The sequence below is a fragment of the Lissotriton helveticus genome, chromosome 5_1 (assembly GCF_964261635.1).
Source record: "Lissotriton helveticus chromosome 5_1, aLisHel1.1, whole genome shotgun sequence".
In the NCBI taxonomy this organism is placed as follows: domain Eukaryota; kingdom Metazoa; phylum Chordata; class Amphibia; order Caudata; family Salamandridae; genus Lissotriton; species Lissotriton helveticus.
In genome coordinates, this window is record NC_136065.1 from 1676230465 (window position 1) to 1676256959 (window position 26495).

The following is a 26495-nucleotide window of genomic DNA, read 5'->3' on the forward strand; positions in this document are numbered from 1 at the left end:
CAGGGTGGACACAGCTTTATTTCAAGGTCCCAGCTTTGGCGGATGCATTTTGGCAAGATAGCCTTCTTCAGCGCCTTCAGCTGCAAAGAACACGTCCCTAATATTCTCCTCCTGTTTGAAATATCCGCCGGCACCTATTCCCCTCCTCCTTAAGCTGTCTGCGCACCAATCAGAGTTCGTGTGTGATGAAATGAACTCCAAGTCCCAGCATGCCCCGTGTTAGCATCCCGAGATGGTGGCGTGGGGGAGTGAGTATTGAATAATTTCGGTGCGGGATTCAGGTGAGTCGGGCGGGTCATGGAGCAAATGAAACAGGATGAGTCCTTTCTGTGTCCCCTTGCAAACTGCAGCTACCAGTTGCGGCTAGTTGGAATATGAGTGAGGGCAGTCGAATGCGAGACCATGCGCCCCATTGAAGTGAAATACCTCGATCCACTCACTCCTTCCAGTCGGTCGTGGCGGACTCCGAAGATACCAGTTCCCTGGTTACAAAGATGCTGCGAGCAGCGTTGTGCCAGTTTTTCTTCGGGTCGCTTAGTGCTGCAGGACCATCTGGACTGAGCTGCTGGCTCGCTCAGTATAAATGAAGAAATTCCTTTTCAGCGAAAAAGAACAGAGGCCACAAGGGGAGAACAGGGTGGACACAGCTTTATTTCAAGGTCCCAGCTCTGGCGGATGCATTTCGGCAAATATATATATATAAATGTGTCATATTTACACACACACACACACACACATATATATATGTGTCACATATATCAGTGATGTCATTTGAGATGTCATCAGTGATGTCACTGACCATGTCATGAATGATCTAATATGTGACATCATCAGCAGTGGATTGCGGGTGCGCGAAATATAGTTAGTACAACTAACTATATAGGAGCAATTTCAATGGTTTTGTATGAGTGAAATGTCCAGCTAACTATAACACCCCTAAAACTTATAGTTTTTTGAGTGAATTTCAAAAGTTTTTTTAAAAGCTAATTCCTAACTATATAAGGTCTGAAACCTATGGTTTTTTCAGTGAATTTGCAAGGTTTTTTAAATGCTAATTCCTAACTATATAAGGCCTGAAACCTATGGTTTTTTCAGTGAATTTGCAAGGTTTTTTTTTTTTATTTTTTTTTTTTTTTGGTTATAAACTTTTATTATTAAGTGAGGTTACATACACAGCAGTGTGCCCACAACCGTATGAGGCCGGCAGCGATACACATACATTTCGAAGGCGGTACCAGTGATAACAAAGAGTAATAAGTGAGCATCATGGACTCAAGTAACAACACAGCAGTGACTCAGGAGTCTACCTGTGACAGGGGGTATCGCAAGTTCGTAACTAATTAGACAACAATATACGGGGACATATCATCTGATGCGAGGGATGTGTAATTAGAGCCCTTATAACAGTTATTATCAACATATAGCACAGGACTGCTGTAATACAAGGCCACATCTGTCAACAGGGGTGTCAACATAGCACCGATACAAGGCAGCTTAGGGAAGGGTAGAGTAGATCAGTGACACATTTACACAACACAAAGCAGTCACAATAGCGCAAGACCGTCCATCCCACAGAAGCCATCAGAGTCACTGTAACGGTGATCGAGCGGGTACCCATACAACCAATTGGATGACAGTGGCAGGGTTAATAGGCCCCTCACCATTCCCCTGCTCCATTCCTACCTACAGCTCCAAGATCTATCCAGAAGCCACTAATGGGATCTCATCAGCCACCTCATCACCCACTGTCCCTTGTGATGCTATTAGGAGAAGGTATGTCTGGAGAGGACCCCATATGTCAGCCGGCCTAGATGCCAGAGGCAGCAACTCAGAGAAAATTCCATACTGTTCCTGGCAATATAACATATCTCGTAACCAGTCTTTGAATTTAGGGGCCCGACCCCGCCCCCACCTGCAGGCCAGATGTCGTCTCGCCAGCAACAGTGCAACATTCGTGTATTTCCTGACGTTCCTCGCTATGTGCGCCGTATAGCCCAGTAAAAACACTAGAGGATCCAATACCAACGCAGTGCCTAGCATGAGAGAGAGGCCCTCGCACACCTGCGACCAATATTCCTGCACCTGCATGCAAGTCCATGCCAAATGGAAGAAGTCCGCCCCTTCCTGTCCACATCTCTCACAGTTATCTGCGTCAGCCAAGCCGAATCGGACTTTCCTAGCGGGCGTGTAATACAGCCGATGGAGGAACTTGTAGTGTATAATTTTAAAGCGACAGCTAGACATCACCTCCCCAGATAGGTGACAGCAGTATTCCCATTGGTCATCTGTGACGTCTCTACCAAGGTCATGGGACCAGTGTGCTCTAGCCGTGCTCTCCACAACCGGCAGTTCCGTCCGAAGGGTTTTATATATATTGGAGACTAGATGTGTACCATCCGCGCTACCCAGTACAACTGTAAGCGGAGCTACACTAGGGGGTTCACGAGGGTATTGCGGCAGGACGGTCTTCAGGCCCTCTCGCAACCGTAGGAAATAAAACAGCTCCAGGGGTGTAGGCTCTATGTCCCCAAAGAAGTGTTCCCGAGTGCGAAAGATCCCATCCTGGAATAGATCGCCCCATGTCTGGATTCTCAACCGGCGACACATGTTCCGAAAACCCAGTTCCTGATGAAGCGCCATATGTGGGTGATAAGTCAAGGGTAATCGTGCTGTATAAAGCAACGGGGTCTGTAAACGTTTCCCTATCCTATGCCATGCGTCCATTGTACAAGTGACCGTATTTGCCTGCATGTCCAGTACCGAGCTGGGGGCATGAATCACCCCAGAGAGTGGCAGAGGGTGGGCAATCCAGTCTTCCGCCGCAATTTGTGGCATGAAGGCAGCCGGTTTCACCCAATAGTGCAGGAAGTGTGCCTGCGCACTCAGATAATAAAGTTCAAAATCAGGGATATCGAACCCCCCCTTATGATAAGGTTGTGACATAACTGCCCACCGAAGTCGCGCTTGTTTGCCCCCCCATACCAGTCTTATTAGTTCGGAGCGCAACGTTTTGAAGAAAAAAGCACCAGGGTGGTATGGTATATTGAGGAACATGTATAGAAAACGCGGCAGAACCACCATCTTAATGAGGGAGACTCTAGACGCCAAGGATAAAGGTAGTTTGATCCATCGGGTCACCGAGTCTGCTAGTTTAGTTATAGCCACGCCATAGTTCATCCGCAGCGTGCCGCCCTTGTCTCTCGAAAGTTGAATCCCCAAGTAGCGCAACTCCGAGGAGCACCACTCAAGAGGGTAATCGAGTGGGAATTCCGAAACCGCAGGTGTCAGCGGAAAAAACTGGGACTTACTCCAGTTGATAGATACGCCAGACAGGCCTCCGAATGCGACAAATTCCCGCAGCAAAGTATTCAAGGTGACTTGGGGCTCTTTGACATATAACGTGACATCGTCAGCGTATAACGAAATAGAAAGTTGTCGTTGGAAGCAGTTAAAGGCGCTGGCTTTATGCAGTTGCCGAATGCGACAGGCCAGCGGCTCAATCGCAATGGCGAAGAGCAGAGGGGAGAGGGGGCATCCCTGTCGGGTACCCCTCGTTATTGCAAAAGTGTCAGTTAGGAGACCATTCGCCAGTACTCTCGCCTTCGGAGCCGTGTATAGTAGGCGCACCCAATCCATAAAGATTGGGGGAAAGCCCATCCTCTGCAACACTGCAAATAAGAACCCCCATTCTACGTAATCGAAGGCCTTCGATGCGTCTAAAAAGACTGCAGCGAGCGGTATCTCCGGACTAACCGTTTGAATCAGAGAGAAAACCGTGCGGAGGTTGTGTGTGGTAGATCTCGTAGGGACAAATCCTGATTGATCAGGCAATATGAGTGTGGTCATGAGTAGCGAGAGCCTCGTAGCGAGCACTTTGGCTAAAATTTTGGCATCACAATTTAACAGTGATAAGGGGCGATACGAGTCACACTGTGTGGCATCTTTACCCGGCTTAAGCAATGATGTGATTACAACCTCTCTCATGGATCTCGGCAGGACACCCACTTCCAAAGCGTCCTCGAACACTTCACGCAAGACAGGCGCCATGATGTCAACATAACATTTGTAAAATTCCGCGGGAAGCCCATCGTGACCAGGTGCCTTCCCTGTGCCCAAGGACATTATGGCGTCCCTCACTTCATCCACCTCAAGTGGGGCTCCCAGGAACTGTCGATGAGTATCGCTCAGCCAACAGAGTGCGACATCCCCCAAAAAATCATCCAGGCCCAAGGCCACAGACGTCCGAGACGTATAAAGTCGCTCATAGTGTGCCTGAAGTGTGCTCAGTATACCAGCTGAATCCCTACATACCCCCCCGTCAGCTGTGTGTAATTCCAAGATGGTGTTTGAGCCACGCGCCATTCGAACTGCCGTGGCCAGCGCTTTACCAGGTCTACCTCCCTCATTATAGGCGCGGGCCTTCCAGTATTTACCCCTAAACTGCACTTCTCTGTGCGCCTCCGCTTCATATTCCGATAGTTTGGCCCTAAATTCTGTCTGCGCTGCTCCTGGATCCCCGTTCACCATGTCTTTCTCCAGTGTCCGCAGGCTATCCTCCAACCTCCGGAGTGTACGCTGTATGTCCCTCAGTACCCCAGAGCTTTTGGCGATGCACCACCCCCTGACCGTAACCTTGAAGGCCTCCCAGACCGTTTCTACACTGTCAACAGTATCCTTATTGCGAGGAAAGAAGTCTGCTATATCCTCCCTGAGCTCTTCCCGGAAGACCATGTCTACTAGAATGTTAGGGTATAACCGCCAAGGTGGACGTGGCTTATTAAATCCGGGCATATCAACCGTCAGTAGCACTGGGCAGTGGTCCGAGTGTGTCCTAGGTAGGTGTTGCGCAGTGAGGACATGTGGTGCTAGATCCCTTGACACAAGAATATAATCTAATCTGGCCCAGGTACCAGTGTATGAGGTGAAATGTGTGCCATCAAGCACGTCCGGATGTAAGTGTCTCCATGCATCAACCAGCCCCTCCTCATCTAAGATCCCACGAAGGACCCTCCTCGCCCCAGGGTGATATGTCGAACATCCATCTGCCCTGTCGAGCCTCGGAAGTAAAGCCACATTAAAGTCACCACCCCATATTAGATGAGTGGAACCCACATCCATCACTATCCCCCAGAGTGCAGTGAAAAAATGAGGGTCATCAACATTAGGAGCATAACAGTTGGCAATAGTCAGTGTCTCCCTCCCCAATCTCCCCCACAAAACCACATACCGCCCCTCCTTATCTATACATTGACCCTGGAGCGTAAACGGAAGGGCGCGATGAATAAGGGTAGCAGTACCTCTGGCATACGAGGAATAGTTTGAGAAAACCCTTACGCCCGCCCATCTCCTACCGAAAGCGGATATGACAGAGGGGGGGATGTGAGTTTCCTGTAGCATAACTACCTGCACATCATGTCTATCCCAATATGCCACCAATTGTCTGCATTTACGTGTGTCCTTCAGCCCCCGCACATTCCATGACAAAAAAGTACACTTGTTAAGTTCCCCTGGCCCCATAAGCGTATGCTGTGCACAGTTTTACAAAGGTACCCTGCAAAAAAACAGTTATCCACAAGGTGTAAACGCTTCTGCCTCTACCAGTCAGCCTGCAGACCATTTCGGCTGTGAATTCTTGTAACCAGCACCCAATCAACACATACAACCCTCCAACATACCCCCTTGCCCTCCCAACCTCCCACTGAAGCATCCCCAACATGCCAGGTTCGATTCCCCTCCCCACCCACCCCTCCCCTTTCAACAGCAACGGGTGAGAACATTCCCCATACCAACAAAAACTGAGTGGGTCATACCCTCTAGGTAGCATTCCAGGTGGCAGCACAATTCCCCCATTTGCTCCACTAGCACCCCTGACCGGATCCAACCAGCCAGTGGGAGAGAGGAGGGGGTACCTGGCGAGCGTTATATCAAGTCAGCTTCCCCCGGACCTACAACCAGCCCCAGCACAACTGAAGGAGGAAAAACAAAATAAAGCAGCAGGCAATGGTACTGCAGTATATGGCCCAGTGGCCAGTACTCACGCACACGAGTCCGTACAATCCAAGACAGTCTTAGAAGAGGAGATTGTGAGGTCATTGTTCATCCTCCTCCACATGATCGCGTCTCCGGTCAGGCTCGTCCTCTCCGTCACCATGCTGATGCGCCGTACGTTTGTAGTGTTTGATAAAGTCCTCCACTTGTTGTGGTTTCGTGAAGAACCTTTGGCGCCCCTGAAAAGTAATCCGTAGCCGAGCCGGGTAGAGTAAAGCATAATCCACCTGGAGAGTGCGAAGCTTCGCCTTGACATCCAAGAACTTACGGCGTTCCTCCTGCACCATGGGCGTGAAGTCAGGATAGATCGTGAAATTGTTGCCCTCAAAGGAGAGTGTTTTGGAGGTACGAGCTGCCCGCAAGGCAGCATCCCTATCCCTATAATTCAGCAAGCGGGCGATGATAGGTCTCGGTTTCATGCCCGGTTTGGGTACAGGACCAAGGGATCTATGCGCCCTCTCCACTATGAAGTGAGGTGAGAGTGCCTCCTGACCTACTGCCGCTAGAAGGAGCTTTTCCACATAGTCTTCCATTTTTCCCACATTGGTAGACTCCGGAATTCCCACCAAGCGTATATTATTGCGCCGGCTTCTCGCTTCTAAATCCTCGTTCTTGGCTGCTATAGTGCGTAGGAGGTCATCCATCCGAGTAAGCCGCGCTGTGTGTTGTGAGGAGGTATCTTCGACGTCCGAGACTCGCTGCTCCGCCTCCCTGAGCCTCCCTTCATGCACATCCAGTTTTTGGACAACTGCATCCATACGCGAAGACATCCTGTCTACCTTGTCCGCTATGGTCGCAAAACCCTGGCGCATTTCTCGGAGGAGTTCCTGGACATCCGCGGAGGTGGTCGGCTGGCCATCACCAGAACCACCGGCCTCGGGTTGTTTCTGCTGTTCCGGGCTGTTGCGAGTCGGTTGTTTGGCAGCGTCGAAGGTGATTTTCGGTTGGCGTGCGTCTGGTCTCCCCATCTCCGCCGCTATTCAGAACGGTGGTACCCTGTAAGCAATGAGCTGTGTTGCGCGGATCCGTCCGTACGTGCAGGGGGCAAGAGCGAGTGCAATCGCCGTAGTCTGTGGAAGTCCCACGCCGGCCGGGATAAGGACCCTGAGATGGTACGCGGTCAGCCCGAGTGCCTGTTAATATGACTTGGTCATGGGCCGAGGGCAAGTCAACAAAGCCAGGCCCAACTGCTCCCCAGAGATCGCACGTTCTGTTAGGCACACCGTGCACCCTCCCGTAGTTGTGTCGTCGAAGCTGGGATCAAGCAGGCTGCACAGAAGCAGATATACTCAGGAAGGCAAGGAGACCGCAAGAAGGCAGGTCATAGACGGGCGTGCGCACATATGTTAGCGGCCTAACTGCATCCAGGTGTCAGCACAACCTCCCGGCCACGGACAGCGCAGCCGAGGCGTACTCATCCAGGCCACCGCCGTGATAGTAGCCCAACTGAATGATGGGATGAGGCTCCTCCAAGCGCACCCACGCCCGAGACAGGATAGCGTTAACCACACTATTGGGCGTCCCCCCTCCAGATAGCGGAGACCGATGCTAGCATCAAGAATAGAGGGGGATGCCGCTATGCAGGGAAGACAACCACTCGTCAGGGACCCAGGTGTCCTGTGGCGTAGTCCGTGCAGGCGATCCCTCCAGCCAACACCAGCCCCCAACAGCGGCTCGTCCAGTGCACAGCCCAGCGGATCTCAGTCGCTCCCCGTACCTCAGAAGGTGAGCACTGCAGGCAAGTTCAATGTTGCACCGATCACAGCGCTATCTGCACGCATTGGGAAGCCGCCATGTTGTCTGTGTTACGGCAGGGCATCGGCCAAGGTCGGCGAGCACAGCAATGCAGCGGGGGCTTCAGGGGCTGCAGGGTGGTCAAGCGCCAGCGAGGAAGGGCTCAGCAGAGCCGTATTGCAAGCCACTCACTGTGCAAGGTCCAGGTTACAGCCAGGGGGGCAGCGTCCGTCTTGCTCCGCCGCCGCCGCTGCAAACGCCAGTGTTTTCGCGCCAAAAGGGGCCCAACCTCCTCCACTGTGTCCCCGGGCTCGCGCTGTCAGGCTAGCCGCTCGGCCGCGCAGTCACCTCCGCCGGTCAGGAGCGGTGGGGACGAGATCGCCTCTCCGAGCCGAAGTAGACCAGTCCCCGGACCCAAATTTGAACCGGAGCATCCAGGGGGGTCCCTGCATCGATGGGGCAGGTTTCAGCCCGGTAGGTCGCCGAAATCAGGAGAAATTAAGGATTGTTACGCCAGGATGTGGGAGCCTCACAGAAAGGCGTCCATACACTAGTGCGCCACCTAGCGCCCCATTTGCAAGGTTTTTTAAATGATAATTCCTAACTATATAAGGCCAGAAACCTATGTTTTTTTCAGTGAATTTGCAAGGTTTTTTAAATGCTAATTCCTAACTATATATGGCCTGAAACCTATGGTTTTTTAAGTGAATTTGCAAGGTTTTTTAAATGCTAATTCCTAACTATATAAGGCCTGAAACCTATGGTTTTTTCATTGAATTTCGAAGGTTTTTTATATGACAATTCTTAAATGTATTACTTGTTATTTTTTTATACTGATTTACTACATTTTTGCAGGCAGGTGTTCAGAGGGCATACCCCCTTTTTACAACGTTCTGCAGCGCAACCCCTGGCGCGTTTGCAGAGGAGGAACTAATTCCCCTTGCATACTGGGGGTCCCTGGGGGGCAACTAGCCCACCAGGAGCCTCCAGTATAAGCCAGGGAGCTACATTACAGAGAGGTGTAATGAGGCCACACCCTTTTTTACACCTCTCTGCAACGCAGCCCCCGGGCGTGTTTGCAGAGGGGGAACTAATTCCCCTTGCATACTGCAGGTCCCTGGGGGCCAACTAGCCCACCTGGAACCTGCAGTATGCGCCAGGGGGCTGCATTGCAGAGAGGTGTAATGAGGCCACACCCTTTTTTACACCTCTCTGCAGCGCAACCCCTGGCGTGTTTGCAGAATAGGAACTAATTCCCCTTGCATACTGGGGGTCCCTGGGGGCCAAGTAGCCCACCAGGAGCCTCCAGTATGCGCCAAGGGGCTGCGTTGCTTTGCCCCAGGGGCGGCGGTCCCCGGGGCAGTGTGGGGGGGATTGTGGACCCCCACACTTCTTTATCACTATGCCGCCGCGATTTGGTCCCCCGGGGGGTAATTTTTAAAAAAGCAGACCAGGTTTTAAAAAAAATAAAAAAAATTGGGCCTTTGTGGGACCACCTGGGCAGGCCTAGGGGGTCAGGGTGTACCTACCCTGCCCCCTTTTTGTGTTCTTCACGTTTGTTTTTCTGCTTTCTTGTGCCTCGGTCTATCTACACGCACACATATACACATATATATATGCATATATATGCATTTATATATATGTATGTATATATATATATATACATACATATTTAAACATATATAATCTGCATATATATATAAATACAAATATAAATGCATGCATACATATACATATATGCATACATATGCATGTTATTTACATGAAGGTTTGAAAAACACTATTAAAAGCAAAGCTAAAAAGCCACCTCATTACAAACAGAATGGCTTTAACTTAAACGAGGGCGAGATCTATTGCATTTTCAATGCTTGTTTACTTTGGTTCCATCAAGAAGGCATTCAGATGTGTCACATATTTACCATAAATTCTGAATGTTAGCACTCTAGTTGCTCATTATATCACTGTAGTAAAGCTACTGCTCACCAGGGAAGTCTTCTGCTGGTATTCAAAGTGCATGTTTCAGTCTGCATGTCAGAATTTTTTTAATGAAATAGAAGAGGATTTGAGAAGTCACTCAAAATGTGCCCTAATTTTTCTTTCTGAAGCACTAATCATACTTTCTATGGCAAAATGAACCTCCTCATTTTGTTCCTTTTTAAATTAAATGTTTTCAGACTTAACACTTCATTCCAATCAAGATGGCTTCTGGTGTGCCATACTTTTGTCATAAGTAAGACTGTTAGCGCTCTAGTTGTTCTTTAGAACACTCTGGGACATTCTGTCATTGGGCTATAATTGGGCTACATCTGGGTGCTATTTGTGCTACATTTGGTCTCTTTTGTCTCTGGTGGCCATCTTGGGAGACTGCATGTCAGAATTTTTTAATGAAATAGAAGAGGATTTGAGAAGTCACTCAAAATGTGCCCTAATTTTTCTTTCTGAAGCACTAATCATACTTTCTATGGCAAAATGAACCCCCTCATTTTGTTCCTTTTTAAATTAAATGTTTTAAGAGTTACCACTTTATTCCAATCAAGATGACTTCAGTTTCTATGGCAAAATGAACCCCCTCATTTTGTTCCTTTTTAAATTAAATGTTTTCAGAGTTACCACTTCATTCCAATCAAGATGGCTTCTGGTGTGCCATACATTTGTCATAAGTAAGACTGTTAGCGCTCTAGTTGTTCTTTAGAACACTCTGGGACATTCTGTCATTGGGCTATACTTGGGCTACATCTGGGTGCTATTTGGGCTACATTTGGGCTCTTTTGTCTCTGGTGGCCATCTTGGGAGACTGCATGTCAGAATTTTTTAATGAAATAGAAGAGGATTTGAGAAGTCACTCAAAATGTACCCTAATTTTTCTTTCTGCAGCACTAATCATACTTTCTATGGCAAAATATACCCCCTCATTTTGTTCCTTTTTAAATTAAATGTTTTAAGAGTTACCACTTTATTCCAATCAAGATGACTTCAGTTCCTATCTCCATCCCGACCTGTGCGATGTGGGGTCCCACAGGGGTCGGCTCTTAGTCCGACCCTATTTAACATTTATGTGACCCCTCTAGCCAGACTAATAAGATCTTTCGGGATGGAGGTAGTCTCTTACGCGGATGACACCCAAATCCTCGTCTCTCTCTCCCATTCAGATGTACACACCGCCTCCAAATTTAGATCTTGTATGGAGGCGGTCGGTCAGTGGATGATTATGAATTCACTTAAGCTGAATGGGGAGAAGACTGAGGTGATGGTGTTTGGAGGGAAAGAGAACATCTGGTCTGCCAGCTGGTGGCCTGACTTGTTAGGAGTGTGTCCTTCTCCCACAACATCGGCTAAGAATCTAGGGGTGATGATAGACCCTGCCCTGGATATGGGCAACCAGGTGAGTAGAACCATCTCCACCTGTTGGGGTCTAATTCACACCCTACGAAGGATTAGGAAATACCTCTCCTTGCAGTCCAGAAAGCAAATAGCGGTCGCACTCATTGGCTCACGCCTGGACTACTGCAATGCGCTGTATGCGGGGCTTAATAGGAGCCTCCTGCAGCGCTTGCAGGTAGTTCAGAATGCCACAGCCAGATTTGCTCTGGATGCTCCTAGGCGCTCTTGGGCCACATTGGCCAGGAAAGCGTTGCATTGGCTACCGGTGGAACATCGAGTTCGGTTTAAGGTTTTATGCATGACCTATAGAGCCATCGCAAAAGGAACTGACACGGGAGTTGGGTCCATCATCTCCCACTATATCCCTGGAAGGAACCTGTGTTCCTCCGGGAAATTGCTCCTCACAGTCCCCCGGATTCGAAGATCCAAGTGGGGTGGCAGGGCCTTCTCCACCCTGGCCCCCAAATGGTGGAATGATCTTCCGTTGGATCTTAGATCTTTACCTTCCCTTCAGAAATTTCGAAGGGCTTTAAAAACTCGCCTCTTCCTGCAAGCCTATGTGTAAGGATGTATATTTCAATTTTGATGTGTTTGTTAGGCGCCTTGATACCTGCGGGTTATTGTTTTGCGCATTATAAATTTTTAATCAAATCAGGTGTGCCATACCTTTGTAATAAGTAGGACTGTTAACACTCTAGTTGTTCTTTAGAACACTCTGGGAAGCTGCAGTAGAACACAAAGGAATCAACTGACAGTCTCTGTCCTTGTTGGATGTACATGTTTTACTGAGAATGTCAGACTTCATTCTCACATGACTGAGAAAGATAATGTGAATTTACAGAAAATATGCTTTCAGTTTAGCTTATAGATCCCCTTCCAAACCACTGTGGGAAAAGCATGAGATAATAGTTTTCTTTCAAACATGATGCATGATATCCCAGCAGCAGGCTTTTTCACATGGTAAAATCACCTTGGAACACACCACAATTCCTAAAATGAGTATGGTACCATCAACAAATGATTTATAATGTAACTAAAGTCCTAAAACCTTCTATTAACTGCAATGCTTTCTAATGAGGTGCTATCATGTATATTGGTCCCAAGATGGCTGCCAACACTTCTTGGATGAAGAATTTGAATTTTTGAAAACATTTTTTTTTTTTGCCTTGGGGGTCCTTGTGGGACCCCCTGAGCAGGCCTAGGGGGTCAGGGTGCTTCTACCCTGCCCCCTTTTTGAGTTCTACACGTTTGTTTTTCAGCTTTCCTGTGCCTCAGTCTACCGAGGTACAAGATGGCTGCCAACAATTTCTGTTTTGGAGTGTTGACAGACATTGGCAGCCAATCAGAATGCAGCTCGTACTCGGGGAAGGTACAGAGTACAGTAAGCTTACAGTAAGCTTATAGAGATATATATGTGTTTTTGAAGTTAATTTTCATAAAAACCACTGGAGCAATTTTCACCAAATATAGAAAAGGCACTTCTGCGTACTAGTCCCTACAATTTTGCAACGTTTGGTGTAATTCCATTCAGCGGTTCGGGCTGTAGCCTTGTCTATTTGTCCTATAGAAATTAACATGGGGAAAACACGTTTTGGACCCCCTTTTTTCTCGGCCCCCGCATGTCGAATCCCCCCGAAACTTCCAGGGAAGAACCGGAGCGGAGCTGGCCTAAATTTTGGAAAATTACACGCAAATTCCTCAACCGGCGCCAAAGTTTTTCCCAATAGAATGTTGCGGATTTCCTATGGTAGCTAGGTCCTAACTAAATATACCTACTGGCTATCGCCAGTAGGTAATATATATATATATGTCACCAAAGACTTCGAATAGCCCGCCAGCTCACAGAATTTCGCTGCCAGACCGCAAGGATCTACAAAGCTTGCCCCCGCATGGCCTTTAGTGCCATGGTCCGGCAGACTGTACATAACTTCGAGCCATGGACACACTCATGGCACCAAGGCAAACAAGGAAAAAGATAAGCAACCACATCTCAATTAAAACCTCTGAGTGCTCTCTTTCTTTTTTTCTCAAAATATCAAACACCAAATATGTGTAACACATACGCACACAGCCAAGTATGCTCTGTATACCTGATAGCTAAACAGAACTGAGAAATCAGCCCAAAAGCGCCTTACAATATTATTGAAAAAGAAATCGCACCAATTAGTGCAGCTAAACATTAAAAAGGAACCATTCATAAAATGAATCCTTGCCAGCAACAAGCACATACGACGACACTTGTGATACAAAACAAAATGTGATCATAAGTCCGACCAGGACTATATATATATATAGATATATATATATATATATATATATATATATATACATATACATATATATATATATATATATATATATATATATATATATATATATATATATATAACGCTCGAACTTTCCCCTCAGTTTCACAGGAAATATACACATATATATATATATATATATATATGTTACACTTCCTCAAGGACTGTTAAGCACAGAGAAAATAAGATACATACCTCAAGAAAATAGGTAATATCTAACCTTCAGACAGAAGCAACATATGCAAAAAACATTTTTGGAGAAAAATAAGAAGAGCTTTTCTATAAAGACTAAAACCCTCCTACTATGAAATGCATGACCGAAACAGCCTAAACTGTTTCAGACAGGTTAAGACAAAGAGTTCTTACAGTAGCCCTTAAAAGAGCATATAACGAAGTCCAAGAAGGACTAAGTTGTATAACCGAGTGATACCCACACAAGACAGGGTACTCAGAGAAAACTATTTAATAGTAAACATATAGACTCTGTAAGTAGCATACTTAAAGGACTATACAACAGCAAACCAATACTCCACGTAGAGTAAGACGTATACCCAAAAAGGGTATGAATTCTTGAGATTAAGCTCCTCATCAGAGTAAAATAAAAGAACAAATCAGCTACACAGCGGCAAAGACAATTCAGAGATTAATATAGTCAAATCCGGAGTCAAACACTCTTGCAGTAAAAAAGAACTAGTGCTTAATACTTCAATGCCACAAAGTGCAACAACAGCAGAGGCAGAAATTAAAGACCTGTAAAGGGCAAACTACAAGTGGCCAGCCATGAGGCACTGTATCACTGAATCTGCATGGCTGTAAATTAAACAAACACAGTCAAAGGTCGTATCTTTCAAGCTCTTCCGAACATTATTGGGGAATTTCAACTCACACAACGAAGCGTGTCTACGAAGAGCAACAGCATAGCTCAGCCAATAGAATCGGTGATGTCCATTGCTGACTTAACCCCTTGCCTCCGGGGCTAATTCCCCCGCTGTGCTGGGGTGGGGTGGCGGGGGGCGCGCACAGCGCCCCGGTGCTCATGACGAGCTCAGCTCGTCATAAGCCACGGTGGCCGTGTGCTCATGAGAGAAGTGTGTCTCAATGGTTAGAGCGGCAGACCCTGATGCAGTAGTCTGGCCGGGACCAGGGTTCAATTCCCGCCTCGGCAGGTCTCGGGCTCAATTTCCTCAGACCTGATAATTCTCGCCTCGGTGCCTATTCTAATCATGAGTCCCACTCTGCACCTCTGGGCAATAGCTTGCTTAATCTCTACAACGGCCCCAACAACGCTGTGGATGCCTGACTTCACCTTGGGGGTGCCCAGGAGTGGGCTCCTCACAGGGAAAGGCCAGGAAGGGTTCCTCGGCAGTATTCGTACAAGCACCGAGATGCCTACGAGTAGTCGTGTGCTATACAAGTGCGTAATCATTTCATTTCATTTCATGATGAGCTGAGCTCGTCACAGCCACACCCGTTTCTTCAGAACGTTCAGCACAGCGGGGGAATTAGCCCCGCGTGCGAGCGTTCGGACCGCTTTGACGAGCTCGTCATGAGCACACAGCCACCGTGGCTCATGACGAGCTGAGCACGTCATGAGCATGGGAGGGGTTAATATTTAACTATGCCATCTCACAGCCATCTTGTGCAAGCTGAAAGAGTTCAGCCCTGACCCCTCAGGAAGGGAAGGAAGCAGATGGGTGACAGAATCCCATAAAGCATATGAAGCTCTGCCTAAGACACGAGACATGTTTACCGACCTCAAGGCCGAACTAGCTGAAGCAAAGAGATTTCGGCCATAAAGACCCAACCTCCTCGATCATCTACCTTGTGGAAGTAAAGGAGAAACATCTAGACTTGGTGATGTCGTAGCAGCTTGCACGATGAATCCCTTAGCAGTAGGGTGTCGAAAAAGACAGACAGGGTCGTCCTGAGCAGGACGATGGCGATGGGAAAAGGCACGATCAATAGAGAATCCGGTCACTGGCCTCAACCAAGTTCCCAGGAGAATATCATATATCAGATAAGGCAGTAATCGTTCAAACCCAGTTACACCTTGGAGAAGCAGATCCAATAAGGGATCAGATGACAAGGTCACCGAAGGAAGCTGCAATTTAAAGTACTCAGCAGCTCCCTTTATAATTTCAGTAAAAGTTGCACTAGCCCCTAGGTTAATTTGGATCAGATTGGTTGATGGACCCTAAAACTGCAGTTTTGTGAAGATCTTCTCAATTCTATGAGAACAGACAGTCCATCAGGACAGACCTGATGCTTTGGACTGATCTGAAGACCTTGACAGTAAATTCTTCAACATTCCATGTGCTTCAACATAAGTGCATAAATTGGCTGCAATGATTCTCAGTTTATTTTAGCTATAAAGGGCAGGGCTCCGATTGGCCAATGGTGGTCATTTCAGTAGGTGATTTGCTTCTGTCTCTGCCCATTACTTATCCATCCTGCACAATCATCCATGTACCCTGCCAACCAAGTTTTCCTTGCATCTTGTTTTATTGTTCGTGCTCATTGACTTCAGGTTCTAGCTCCTACTAAGCTGCTTAAGCTTTCTGTGACACCTGTTCATTCGTCCTTGGTACCAGCTTTTTTTGGTAAAGCCTCATGCTCAATTGTCTTTGGCCCCTGCTGATCTCCTGTTCCCTAATTTAGTTGTTGCTGCCCCTCCCAATTTCTTCCTGTGACACTGATCAGTTGTCCTTGCTCCTGTCACATTATCCAAGCCATCTGCTCCAATTATCATGCTCTCCAAAAAAAGCTCAAATGCTACCATGATCTGTAAAAGGCCCTATGTCAAAGTAAGCACATGATTAATTCTCTCATTAATCATACTATTTCAAGATACCTTAAGCTTTCAGCGATGACCTTCTTCCTGAAGAAGTCTTCTAGTCCCTCGTCCAATCGAGTTACAGTGCCATTCTCCTGTTTTGGGGTCTCTATCACTGGTACTCTGAGCTGCACAGGTTTCAAGATAATAATGACAAAACAATCAGAGACGTTTTCAAATATTTACAGCCACTTCTTTTGAAAAGAGAAAGAACCTGCAAGAATATAGGTGCAGATAAGCATGTTCTATACAGTACAGCCATACATTGAGTAATTTTTCACACAGAATGAAGAAAGTCAGAATATATATAAAGCTGTGCATACATTGTCTATTACTGGCACATGCTCGGCTGAGATGCCTACTGTAGGAAGCTGCTCTGTATATACTAAACCAAAGTAAGGTATAGTGTGTACAGAGTCCAGTGGATCCCCAGAGGCTTTACAGAGGGTAAAATGCTCTTTTTTGTGGTAGTGTGGGCGAGCAGTTAGGCTTATCAGAGGGTAGTGCTAAGCATTTGTTGTACACACACAGACAAGAAATGAAACAAACGCTCAAAGACTAAATCCAAGTCAAATGGTTTTACAAAAATATTACTTTTGGTATACTTATTTTATAGAGCTGAAAATACTTTTATGCATGTAAATACGTTTTTGTAATATCATTGCTTTTCAATGTAAAAAGTGGACACTGCATTTTTTCAACAATACAATGTTATCCTATGGGAGGGAACACAATCAGCAATATGCGGGTAAGTAAACGATATTGGGTTTCTGGATAAAGAATCAGTACCAAGTAAGGTTTGGGTAAGTAACAAAACTGTAACTGTACCACCAGCGGCACTGAAGCGGCCTGGTGCAGAGGTCAAACTCGGTATCTGGTGCCAACGTTATCCAGCCAAGAAAGGGGGCAGTCAAAGAACAGCGGACACATCTTTACCTATTCGGCTCTGCTTTACCTATTCGGCTCCCCGCCCCAGTATCAAGATACTGTGGGCTGGGAGCCGGATAGGTAAAGACACAGACGCTATCCTTTAACAAAATTATGACTACAAGGAGCACCCTCCCCCTGATTAACCCTATGAAGCCTTATTGACTTAGTAGGCCAACTCAGACCAATGCAAAGAGGAAAAAGTCCTAAAAACTGGTCTGTAGGATTTGCGTGCATGCCTGTTTTAAAAACGTTTTTAAAAAGACGGATGCACATGCCGATAAAGGCCAATGACACTTATAGGAATTAGCTCAAAAATAAGGTCCTGAAGAAAGTCGACCGACCCACTCGGGCGATTCTAATGGCTGAAACATGTCGACCTCAGATGTATAGGGTCACTACTCCCCTATGACATTGTGCTGTTTTTAACATTGCCAATGTACCAACCATTAAAAAAGTAGTAGGATCTGGCAATTTGTATTTCTTCTCACAATCCCTAAAAACCACACAGCCAAAGAACTCCACTTACAAACATGTTGAGCCTAACTCCCCACACTAGGTGTGCAGTACGAGGGTCCGCTGATGAAGCAAGTCATAAGTGGTACCTGTGGGTGAGGACCCAAAAATATATCTCACAAGGGCACAGTGAGTTTCCCCAATTTACCAGGGTGAACAATCCTACACCTGAGTGAGACAGTGGCTACGCAACATTCTGTCTTGTGGATTGCAATAGGATCCAACAAAATAAGGTAACCCTCCTCAAGTATTGTTGCAGTGGCAGTATACCTGTGTTTGATGAGGGGTCTCTTAGGGTGGCACAATACATGCTGCAGCTTAAAGACCCTTTCTGGTCACAAGGCCCTTGGTACCACTGGTACCTTTTACCAAGGACTTATATGTAAGCCAGAGGTGTGCCATTTGTGCAAACAGTGGTACAGTTTTGGGAAATACACTGGGAACCTGGTTAGCAGGAACCCAGTGCACACTCAGTGAAAGAAGCATCAGAGTAAGACAAAATCTTGGGGGTAACCATGCTAAAAAGGATACGTTAATGCACAACCCCCAAATCAAAAGAGAATGAGACTAACCTTTCTCAAGAGAAGCTTCATTGTCTAAGTGGTAGAGCCTGGAAAGTCCATTTGCACTGGCATGGGCAGTCCCAGGTCTGTGTTCCACTGAAAAGTCCATTCCCTGTAGGGAGATGGACCACCTCAAAAGTTTTCGGTTCTCACCTTTCATCTGCATAAGCCATCTGAGAGGTCTGTGGTTGGTATGAACAATGAAGTGAGTACTACACAGGTATGGTCTCCACTTCTTTAGGGTACCGACCACAGCGAAGGCCTACCTCTCTATGCCACTCCAACACTGTTCCTCGGGACAGAGCCTCCTGCTAATACAAGCAACAGGCTGGTCCTGGCCATCACCATTGGTTTGGGATAGGACTGCTCCTATCCCTAGTTCAGGGGCAGCATCAGTTTGCACAATTAACTGCTTAGAGTAATCAGGAGCTTTGAGAATTGGTGCTGAGCACATTGCCTCTTTCAGGGTGTCAAAAGCTTTTTGACAACTAACTGTCCAGTTTATCTTCTTGGGCATCTTCTTGGAGGTGAGTTCTGTGAGAGGTGCCTCAATGAAACCACACCCTTCAAAAACCTCCTGTAATACCCAGTCAAGCCAAGGAACACCCTGACTTGGGACTGGGTTGTTGGAGGCTCCCAGTGCAACAGTGTCTGGATCTCGGGTTATATTGGTTATACTTGGCCTCCACATATAAGGTAGCCCAAGTAAACAACAGTTCCCTGCACTATCTGGCACTTGGATGCCTTGATAGTGAGGCCTGCAGATTGCAGGGTCTGCAAACCTTTTCAAGTTGGACGAGATGATCCTGCCAGGAGGACCAAAAGACAGGAATATGATCTAGATAAGCTGCATTAAAGGCCTCCAGCACTGCAAAGACTTGAATTACCAACCTTTGGACGGTGGTGTGGACATTCTTTAAACTAAAGAGCATAACAGTGAAGGATAAGTTACTTACCTGTAATCCTAGTCCTCTTCCAGGGATATACTCATCAAAGTCATAAGCACTGAAGAACAACTTACTTACCTTCGGTAACGATATATCTGTAAGAAACATTAGTTAGTGATAGATTCCTTACCTTAGAATTACCCTCAGGAGTCAGAATGGATCAGGAAAGTTTTCATCAGCAGTACCCCTGAGGGTTGGAAGGTGGCGTCATGCGGCTCTGCGTCCGTCGTTGGGAGAGGTGGTCGCTGAGATGATGTTGTGGCAGCTACTTAGACGCTGCCCTCGTGCGCTGACCTCAGTTCTGTACACAACTTTATGCGCCAGAGTACGCAGAGCCATGCAAGATACTCACCACTGGTGCCTTGAAACTAGGACCCTGAAAGGGATAACCTTAACCCTAGAAATCAGTTCGCAGAACGGGGAGGATAGGTGGGGCGGTAATTAATCTATCACTAACTAATGTTTCTTACAGATATATCGTTACCAAAGGTAGGTAACTTGTTCATCTGAAAGAAACACGTTAGTGATAGATTCCTTACCTTAGAATAGATACCCCAGCAATACCAACCTCGGTGGTGGGTCTGCGAACCAAGATCAAACCAGGAAGTCAAGGAGAACAGAAAAGAAGCTGTCTCTCCGGACTTGGCTGTCTAGGCAATAGTGCTTAGTAAAAGTGTGCAACGAGGCCCACGTAGCTGCCTGACAGATGTCTTGTAAGGGGACACCACGTCCCAACGCCGTAGTGGCAGCCGTCGCCCTGGTGGAATGGGCACGCAGCCCCAACGGAGCTTCCTTTTTAGCCAGAGAATAACAGGCTTTAATAACAAGACGACCCATCAGGAGATAGTCCGCTTATGTACAGCCCGACTTTTCTTAGCCCCAACGTAGCCAACAAAGAGCTGGTCATCCACCCGGAATTGTTGTGTGCGGTTCAAGTAAAACGAGAGCGCACTTTTTGGGTCCAGACGGTGGAGCCTCTTATCCCCTATAGAAGGATGCAGAGGTAGACAGAAGGTGGGCAAAGTGATGGTATGCTGATGTGAAAGGCAGTGACAACCTTTGGCAGAAAGGATGGACGTGTTCTGAGCACAACCTTGTCCGGATGGACAGATTGAAAAGGAGGTTTACAAGAAAGAGCCTGGAGCTCACTCACTCTCCTTGCAGAGGTGATGACAACCAGGAAAGCAGTCTTCAAAGACAGCAGATGAAGAGGACAGTTGTGAAGAGGCTGAAAGAGAGCGCACATTAAATATGTAAGTCCCACTGTGGCATTACGAAAGGAATAGGAGGGAAAGATGAGTAATGCCTTTGAGAAATCTATTTACAACAGGGAACTTGAAAAGAGAGGGCTGATCAGGGAGCCTGAGAAAGGCCAAAATAGCAGAAAGATAGCCATTGATCGTGCCCAGAGCAGAGCCCTGCTGGGCCAAAGAAAGGAGGAACAGATGAACTTCTGAAAGAGGGGCAGAAAGGGGATCCACAGCTTTTTGCTGTGCACCATGTCACAAATTTGTACCACCTGCAGGCGTACACCAACTTAGTGGAGGGACGCCTGGCTGCCAGAATGACATCACAGACTTCAGGAGGCAAGTTAAAAGGAATCAACTGCCACCGCTCAATCTCCATGGAAAGAGGTGGAGACTGGACATGTTTGGGTGGAGGACTGTCCCCTGCTGCTGAGACAGAAGATCCTCCCGAAGAGGCAGTTGGATCGGAGGATCTATCATCATACTGAGTAGCTCGGGATACCAAACTCTTCAAGCCCAGTCCGTCGCCACAAGAATGACTTGGGCCATGTCGCGCCTGATCTTCTTCAGCACTCTGGGCTGAAGTGGTATAGGCAAAAAGGCGTACAACAGATTGCAACCCCACTCGCAACAGAAAGCCTCGACTAGCGAGTGCCACCGTGGAAATTCCAACGTGCAGAATTGCTGACATTGCGCGTTCTCTTCGGTGGTGAATAGATCTAACCATGGCTCTCCCCACTTTCGAAAGAGACCTAGCGCCACGTCCGAGTGAAGATGCCAATCATGATCCATCATGCGCAGAGCCTCCTGACATAGGGTGCACGCCCCCATCTGCCCTGTTTGTTGCAGTACCAAATGGTGGTGGTGTTGTCTGAACACCTGCACCACTTTCCCTTTGACAGAGGGAAGGAATGCCTTCAGTGCAAGTCGAATTGCCCGAAGCTCCAGAAGGTTGATGTGGAGCCTGGACTTTGCCGGAGACTGGAGGCCTCTGATATCTGCCTCTCCCATGTGGACCCCCTATCCCAGGAGGGAAGCGTCCATCACCACTGTGTGCTCCGGTTGGGGAAGGGACAGTGATCTGCCCTGGACCCAATGTTGGCTCATGAGCCACCACTGCAGCTGCTCTGCAGTGCCCTCCGAGATCTGGATGTAATCGGACAGGTTCCATCTGGCATGAGTGGCCAACAGGATGCAGAAGGCCATGAGGCCCAGCAGCTTCAGGGTCATCCTGACTGAAACCCAGGATAGAGGCCGAAAGATCGAAATCATAGCCTGAATATCCTGGACTCGCCGTTCGGGAGGATAGGCCCGAAACTGTGTTGTATCCAGAACCGCTCCGATGAAGAGGAGCTTCTGAGAGGGAATCAGGTCCGACTTTGGCACATTGAGGGAGAACCCTAGCAAATGCAGGAGGTCGGCCGTAGCCTGGAGGTGGGAGAAGACTGCCAGGGGCAAGCCCGCCTTCAACAGCCAGTCATCGAGATAGGGGAAGACTGGAATCCCTGATCTGCGCAGATGAGCTGCAGCCACCGACATCACTTTCGTGAACCCCCGAGGGGCACTGGTAAGGCCAAAGGGGAGCACAGTAAACTGAAAATGATCGTGGCCTACCGTGAACCGCAGGTACATCCTGCAAGTCCAACGCTACCATCCAGTCTCCAGGGTCGAGAGCAGACTAGACCTGAGCAAGAGTTAGCATCTTGAACTTCTCCTTCCGGAGGAAGCGATTGACGTCACTGAGATCCAAGATAGGACGCAGGCCCTTGTCCTTCTTGGGCACCAGGAAGTAGTGGGTATAACAACCACCTCCTACTTCTGGCACAGGAACGCGCTCGATGGCTCCCTTGGCCAAGAGGGCCGTGAATTCCTGTTAAAGAAGTGCCAAGTGATCCCCCGACATGCAGTAGTACTGGGGTGGCATGGCTGGAGGGGTAGCCTCGAAGGAGAGGGAGTAGCCCCTTCTGACTATTTGTAAAACCCACCTGTCCGAAGTGATGGTTTGCCAGTGGGGGAGGTGATGGCGAATCCTGCCGCCCACTGGCGTTTGATGGGCCAGAAAGACCGGACTAGGAAGGTTTTGGGGCAGTAGTGGCAGGGGTGGAAGCGGACTCTCCCACCCGCTGGCCTCCTGACCCACCTCTGCGGGTCCCACGTCTGCGGCCACACTGAGACTGCTGCTGCTGCGGCCTGTGGCTCTGACGCGAATGTGCTGGGGTGCCCCTTCGGTGGCCACAAAAGAAGCGAAAAGCAGAAGGCGAAGGAGGGCGAGTGGCTGAAAGGCCCAAGGACTTGGCCATAGCCCGCGAGTCCTTAAAATGCTCCGACGCACTATCTGCCTTGTTGCCAAAAAAGCGAATGCCATCAAAGGGCATGTCCATCAGGGTGTTCTGGACATCCCCCAAGAAGCCAATAGTCCTCAGCCAGGCTTGGCGGTGGAGCACCACCGTCGTGGAAATCACTCTGCCCAGTAAGTCGGCGGTGTCAAGGCCACATCGTATTGTGAACTTGTCTGCATCTCTCCCCTCAGCAATAGCCTTAGAGAGCACTGTCCACGCCTCCTCCGGACACTGAGGAGGCACTTGCACCACCGTATCCCACACAGAGTGGGAATAATGGCCCAAGAGGCTTGCGGTGTTCACAGACCGCAGCCCTGAACTGACGAAAGAACAAATATTCTTTCCACATTGTTCCAGTCTCTTGGATTCCCTGTCCAGGGGTGCAGTAGGGAATGCGCTCTAGGACGTTGAGGCTTGGATAACCAAGCTCTCAGGGGTGGGGTGTTGGGAGAGAAAAATGGGGTCGCCCAGGCCGGGCAAGGGCGATGGGCCACGTTCCTATCCACAGGAGCCCTGGTGTTGGGCCTGGACCAGGTGCCCAAAAGAACGTCAGAAAGTGCCTCATTAAAGGGCAGCAGTGGCTCTGCAGAAGTAGCCGCCGGATGAAGCACTTCTGTCAGGAGGTTAGAACTGACGACCACCGTAGGGAGTTGGAGGTTGAGGGCCTCCACCACCCTACGCAACACCACTGCGTAACTTGAACCCTCCTCCGTAGCCAACGTAGGAGGAGTGAGCATGCCAATGTCAGGAGAGGTGTTGAGACCACTGGCATCCACCAGTTTCTCTGCCAAGTCTGGGTCACACTCACACTGAGCTGTGAGAGGGTCCTCAGACTCCTCCCAGTCCTCCACTTCCTCCGAAGGCTGATGTATAGGCCGAAAATAAGGAGGCTGGACATAGGGGTAGAAAGGCCCCATTGGCATCGGAGTCGGCATCGAGCGAAGCCGTTCCTGCTCCGTGTCCATGACGGTGCTGGAACCGGGGCGACGTTGTCTGGTGCCACGGGCGACGTCGGAGGTGGTGCCAGTGGGGTCAACGTCAGTGGAGGAGTAACGAGGTCAACCGGCGTCGACCGGGATCCAGGCCTGGATCCTAGGGGACCGTGCATCGCCGGGACTGGAGCCGACAGCGATGCCGGAGCTGCCGACAGTAAAGGGCGAGGGCACCCTGCCAGGCTCGCGGGCCCGAAGGCGCACTGGCGGGCCACAGCTGACAGAAATTCCGGCAGCTGAGCCGGAGTCGCCGACGGACCCGGGAAGGGCGGGTAGACCGTTGGCAACACCGTAGGCTCCGCCGCAGCCAAGGGGGAGGGACCAGCCGCACCATCAGCCTCATCGGACGACGGGTGAGGGGAAGTCGTCGAGTGATGATGCTTCTTCGACTTCTTGTGCTTCTTCTTACCGGACCCCGAGTGCGAAGTGATGAATGATGGTGATGACTCTGCGACCAGTCCCTCGACCTTCCACCAGGACCTTGAGCGGAGTGGAGCCGACTACCGGACCTCAAGCAACTTTCGGGACCACTCCCGCAAAGTCTTCGGCATCATGGCCCGGCAGTTGGGGCTACGACTTGGGGTCCCACTGCAGCGCCCACATATGGCATCTGGCATGAGTGACCAGCAGGATGCAGGATACCATGAGGCCCAGCAGCTTCAGGGTCATCCTGACCGAAACCCAGGATAGAGGCGAAAAGATCGGAATCATAGCTTGAATATCTTGGACCTGCCATTCGGGAGGATAGGCCCAAAACTGAGTCGTATCCAGAACCGCTCCGATGAAGAGGAGCTTCTGAGAGGGAATATGATGCGACTTTGGCACATTGATGGAGAACCACAGCAAATGCAGGAGGTCGGCCGTAGCCTGGAGGTGGGAGACAAATGCCTGGGTTGAGCCTGCCTTCAATAGTCAGTCGTCCAGATAGGGGAAGACTGGAACCCCTGATCTGCGCAGATGAGCTGCGACCACCGCCATCACTTTCGTGAACATCCGAGGGGCGCTTGCCCTTGTCCTTTTTGGGCACCAGAAAGTAGTGGGAATAACAACCACATCCTACTTCTGGTGCAAGAATGACAAAGGGGAGCATGGTAAACTGAAAATGCTCGTGGCCTACCATGAACCTCAGGTAACGCTGGTGGACCGGCAGGATGGGAATGTGGAAATATGTGTCCTGCACAACCGGTAATCATGGAACCATAGTTCACGAACAGGCGGTCTGATTTTCTCAATACCGTGGTCTTATCTAGGTGGAATTTCAGGGGAGGATTTGAAGGATTAGGAAAGCAGGTAGGGAGAGTGATAGTTTGATCAATATGAAAATCCGAGACCACATTAGGTAGAAAACTCGAATGAGTTCTAAAGACCACCTTGTTTGCATGAAAGAGGAAATAAGGTTCTTTCCAGCACAGAGCTTGTATCTCACTCACTCTGCGAGCAGAAGTGATGGCCACTAAAAAAGCAGCTTTCCATGACAAGTGTTGTAGAGAGGTTTTATGGATAGGTTCAAATGGGGCCCAATCAACCTAGCAAGAACAATGTTAAGTTCCCATGGAGGGGACGAGAATCTGATCGGCGGATAGACTTTTTTGAACCACTCAAGGAAGTCTTTAACGTTTTTTTTTTTTAAACAATCTTTTTTTTTTTTTTTTTTAAACATTTTATTAGAGCAAAGTGACGCAAACCACAGTAATACAACAGACAGATTCTGATCAAAGCGTCCATGTATGCATATTCAAATCAGGTCCAGGAACACAAAAGTGACGCTAGGAAAGTAAACAGTTAGGTCGCATCATGGAGCAAAACCAATGTCACAGTAGTAAAATTTTCTGATAAGCAACTGAAATGCAAAGCAAACATAGACAATAGTCCAAAAACTCAAAAAAAGGAAGAAAAGGAATATCATGCAGAAGTAACAGATTGCGAGACCAACACATTAGTCCGTTCCGTATCACATTAGGAGGCATCGCAGACAGTGACCACATTTCCATAACAGTCAGCATCGAATCATCCCACCGGGAGGAACAGGAGTAAAAACAGGAGGCCACAGAGCGCCAAAATGCCTGGGGGACCAAGAGTAGGGTAAAGCAGCGAGACAAGGGACCTCCCAGCCCCACGTCATAGGGGAGTAGCGTGCTGTAGCAGAAGCCCTAACTGATGGAGTGCAAAGTGGGTCCCCTGAGGCCTAGCCCACCCCAGTAGGTAAATTGGGGTGTAAGGACTGAGATGAAGCTTCCTTCGCCCTCCCCGCAATGTATTGGCGATATGGATCCCAGATGTCCGTGGGGCGGGAGGATGCCGGGAGTTGGTCAGAATACTCCACACTATTGACATTGCAATAAGCCACACTTCGCAGCCAAGCGGCAACTGTGGGAGCACGTCTCGAGCACCAGTGCAGTGCTACCTCTCTCTTGGCCAGAAGGAAGCAGATCGATGCCAATTTACGTATCTTTCGGGGAAAGTTGGACATGTAGCCCATCAGGGCAATCTCTGGTAAGACCGCCAGTGGTAAGCCTAGAATCGCACCCAGTGTGTCATGTATAGCAACCCAAAAGGCGTGCAGCTGTGGGCATGACCAGGAAAGATGGGCAAAGTCAGCATACGGGGCGTTGCATTTAGGACAGGTGTGGGGGCGCGCAGGGTTGATTCTGTAGGCCATCGC

The 26495-nt window shown here is 48.6% G+C and overlaps 1 protein-coding gene across 1 annotated transcript in view; it reads right to left on the reverse strand.

Moving 5' to 3' along the window:
• CARMIL3 (capping protein regulator and myosin 1 linker 3) overlaps positions 1-26495 on the reverse strand; it is a 1019681-nt gene that overhangs the window by 199736 nt on the left and 793450 nt on the right. The window contains exon 32 of the mRNA XM_078644900.1: positions 16321-16430. Within this exon, the coding sequence (XP_078501026.1) occupies positions 16321-16430 (110 nt within the window). The remainder of the gene's footprint in view (positions 1-16320; positions 16431-26495) is intronic.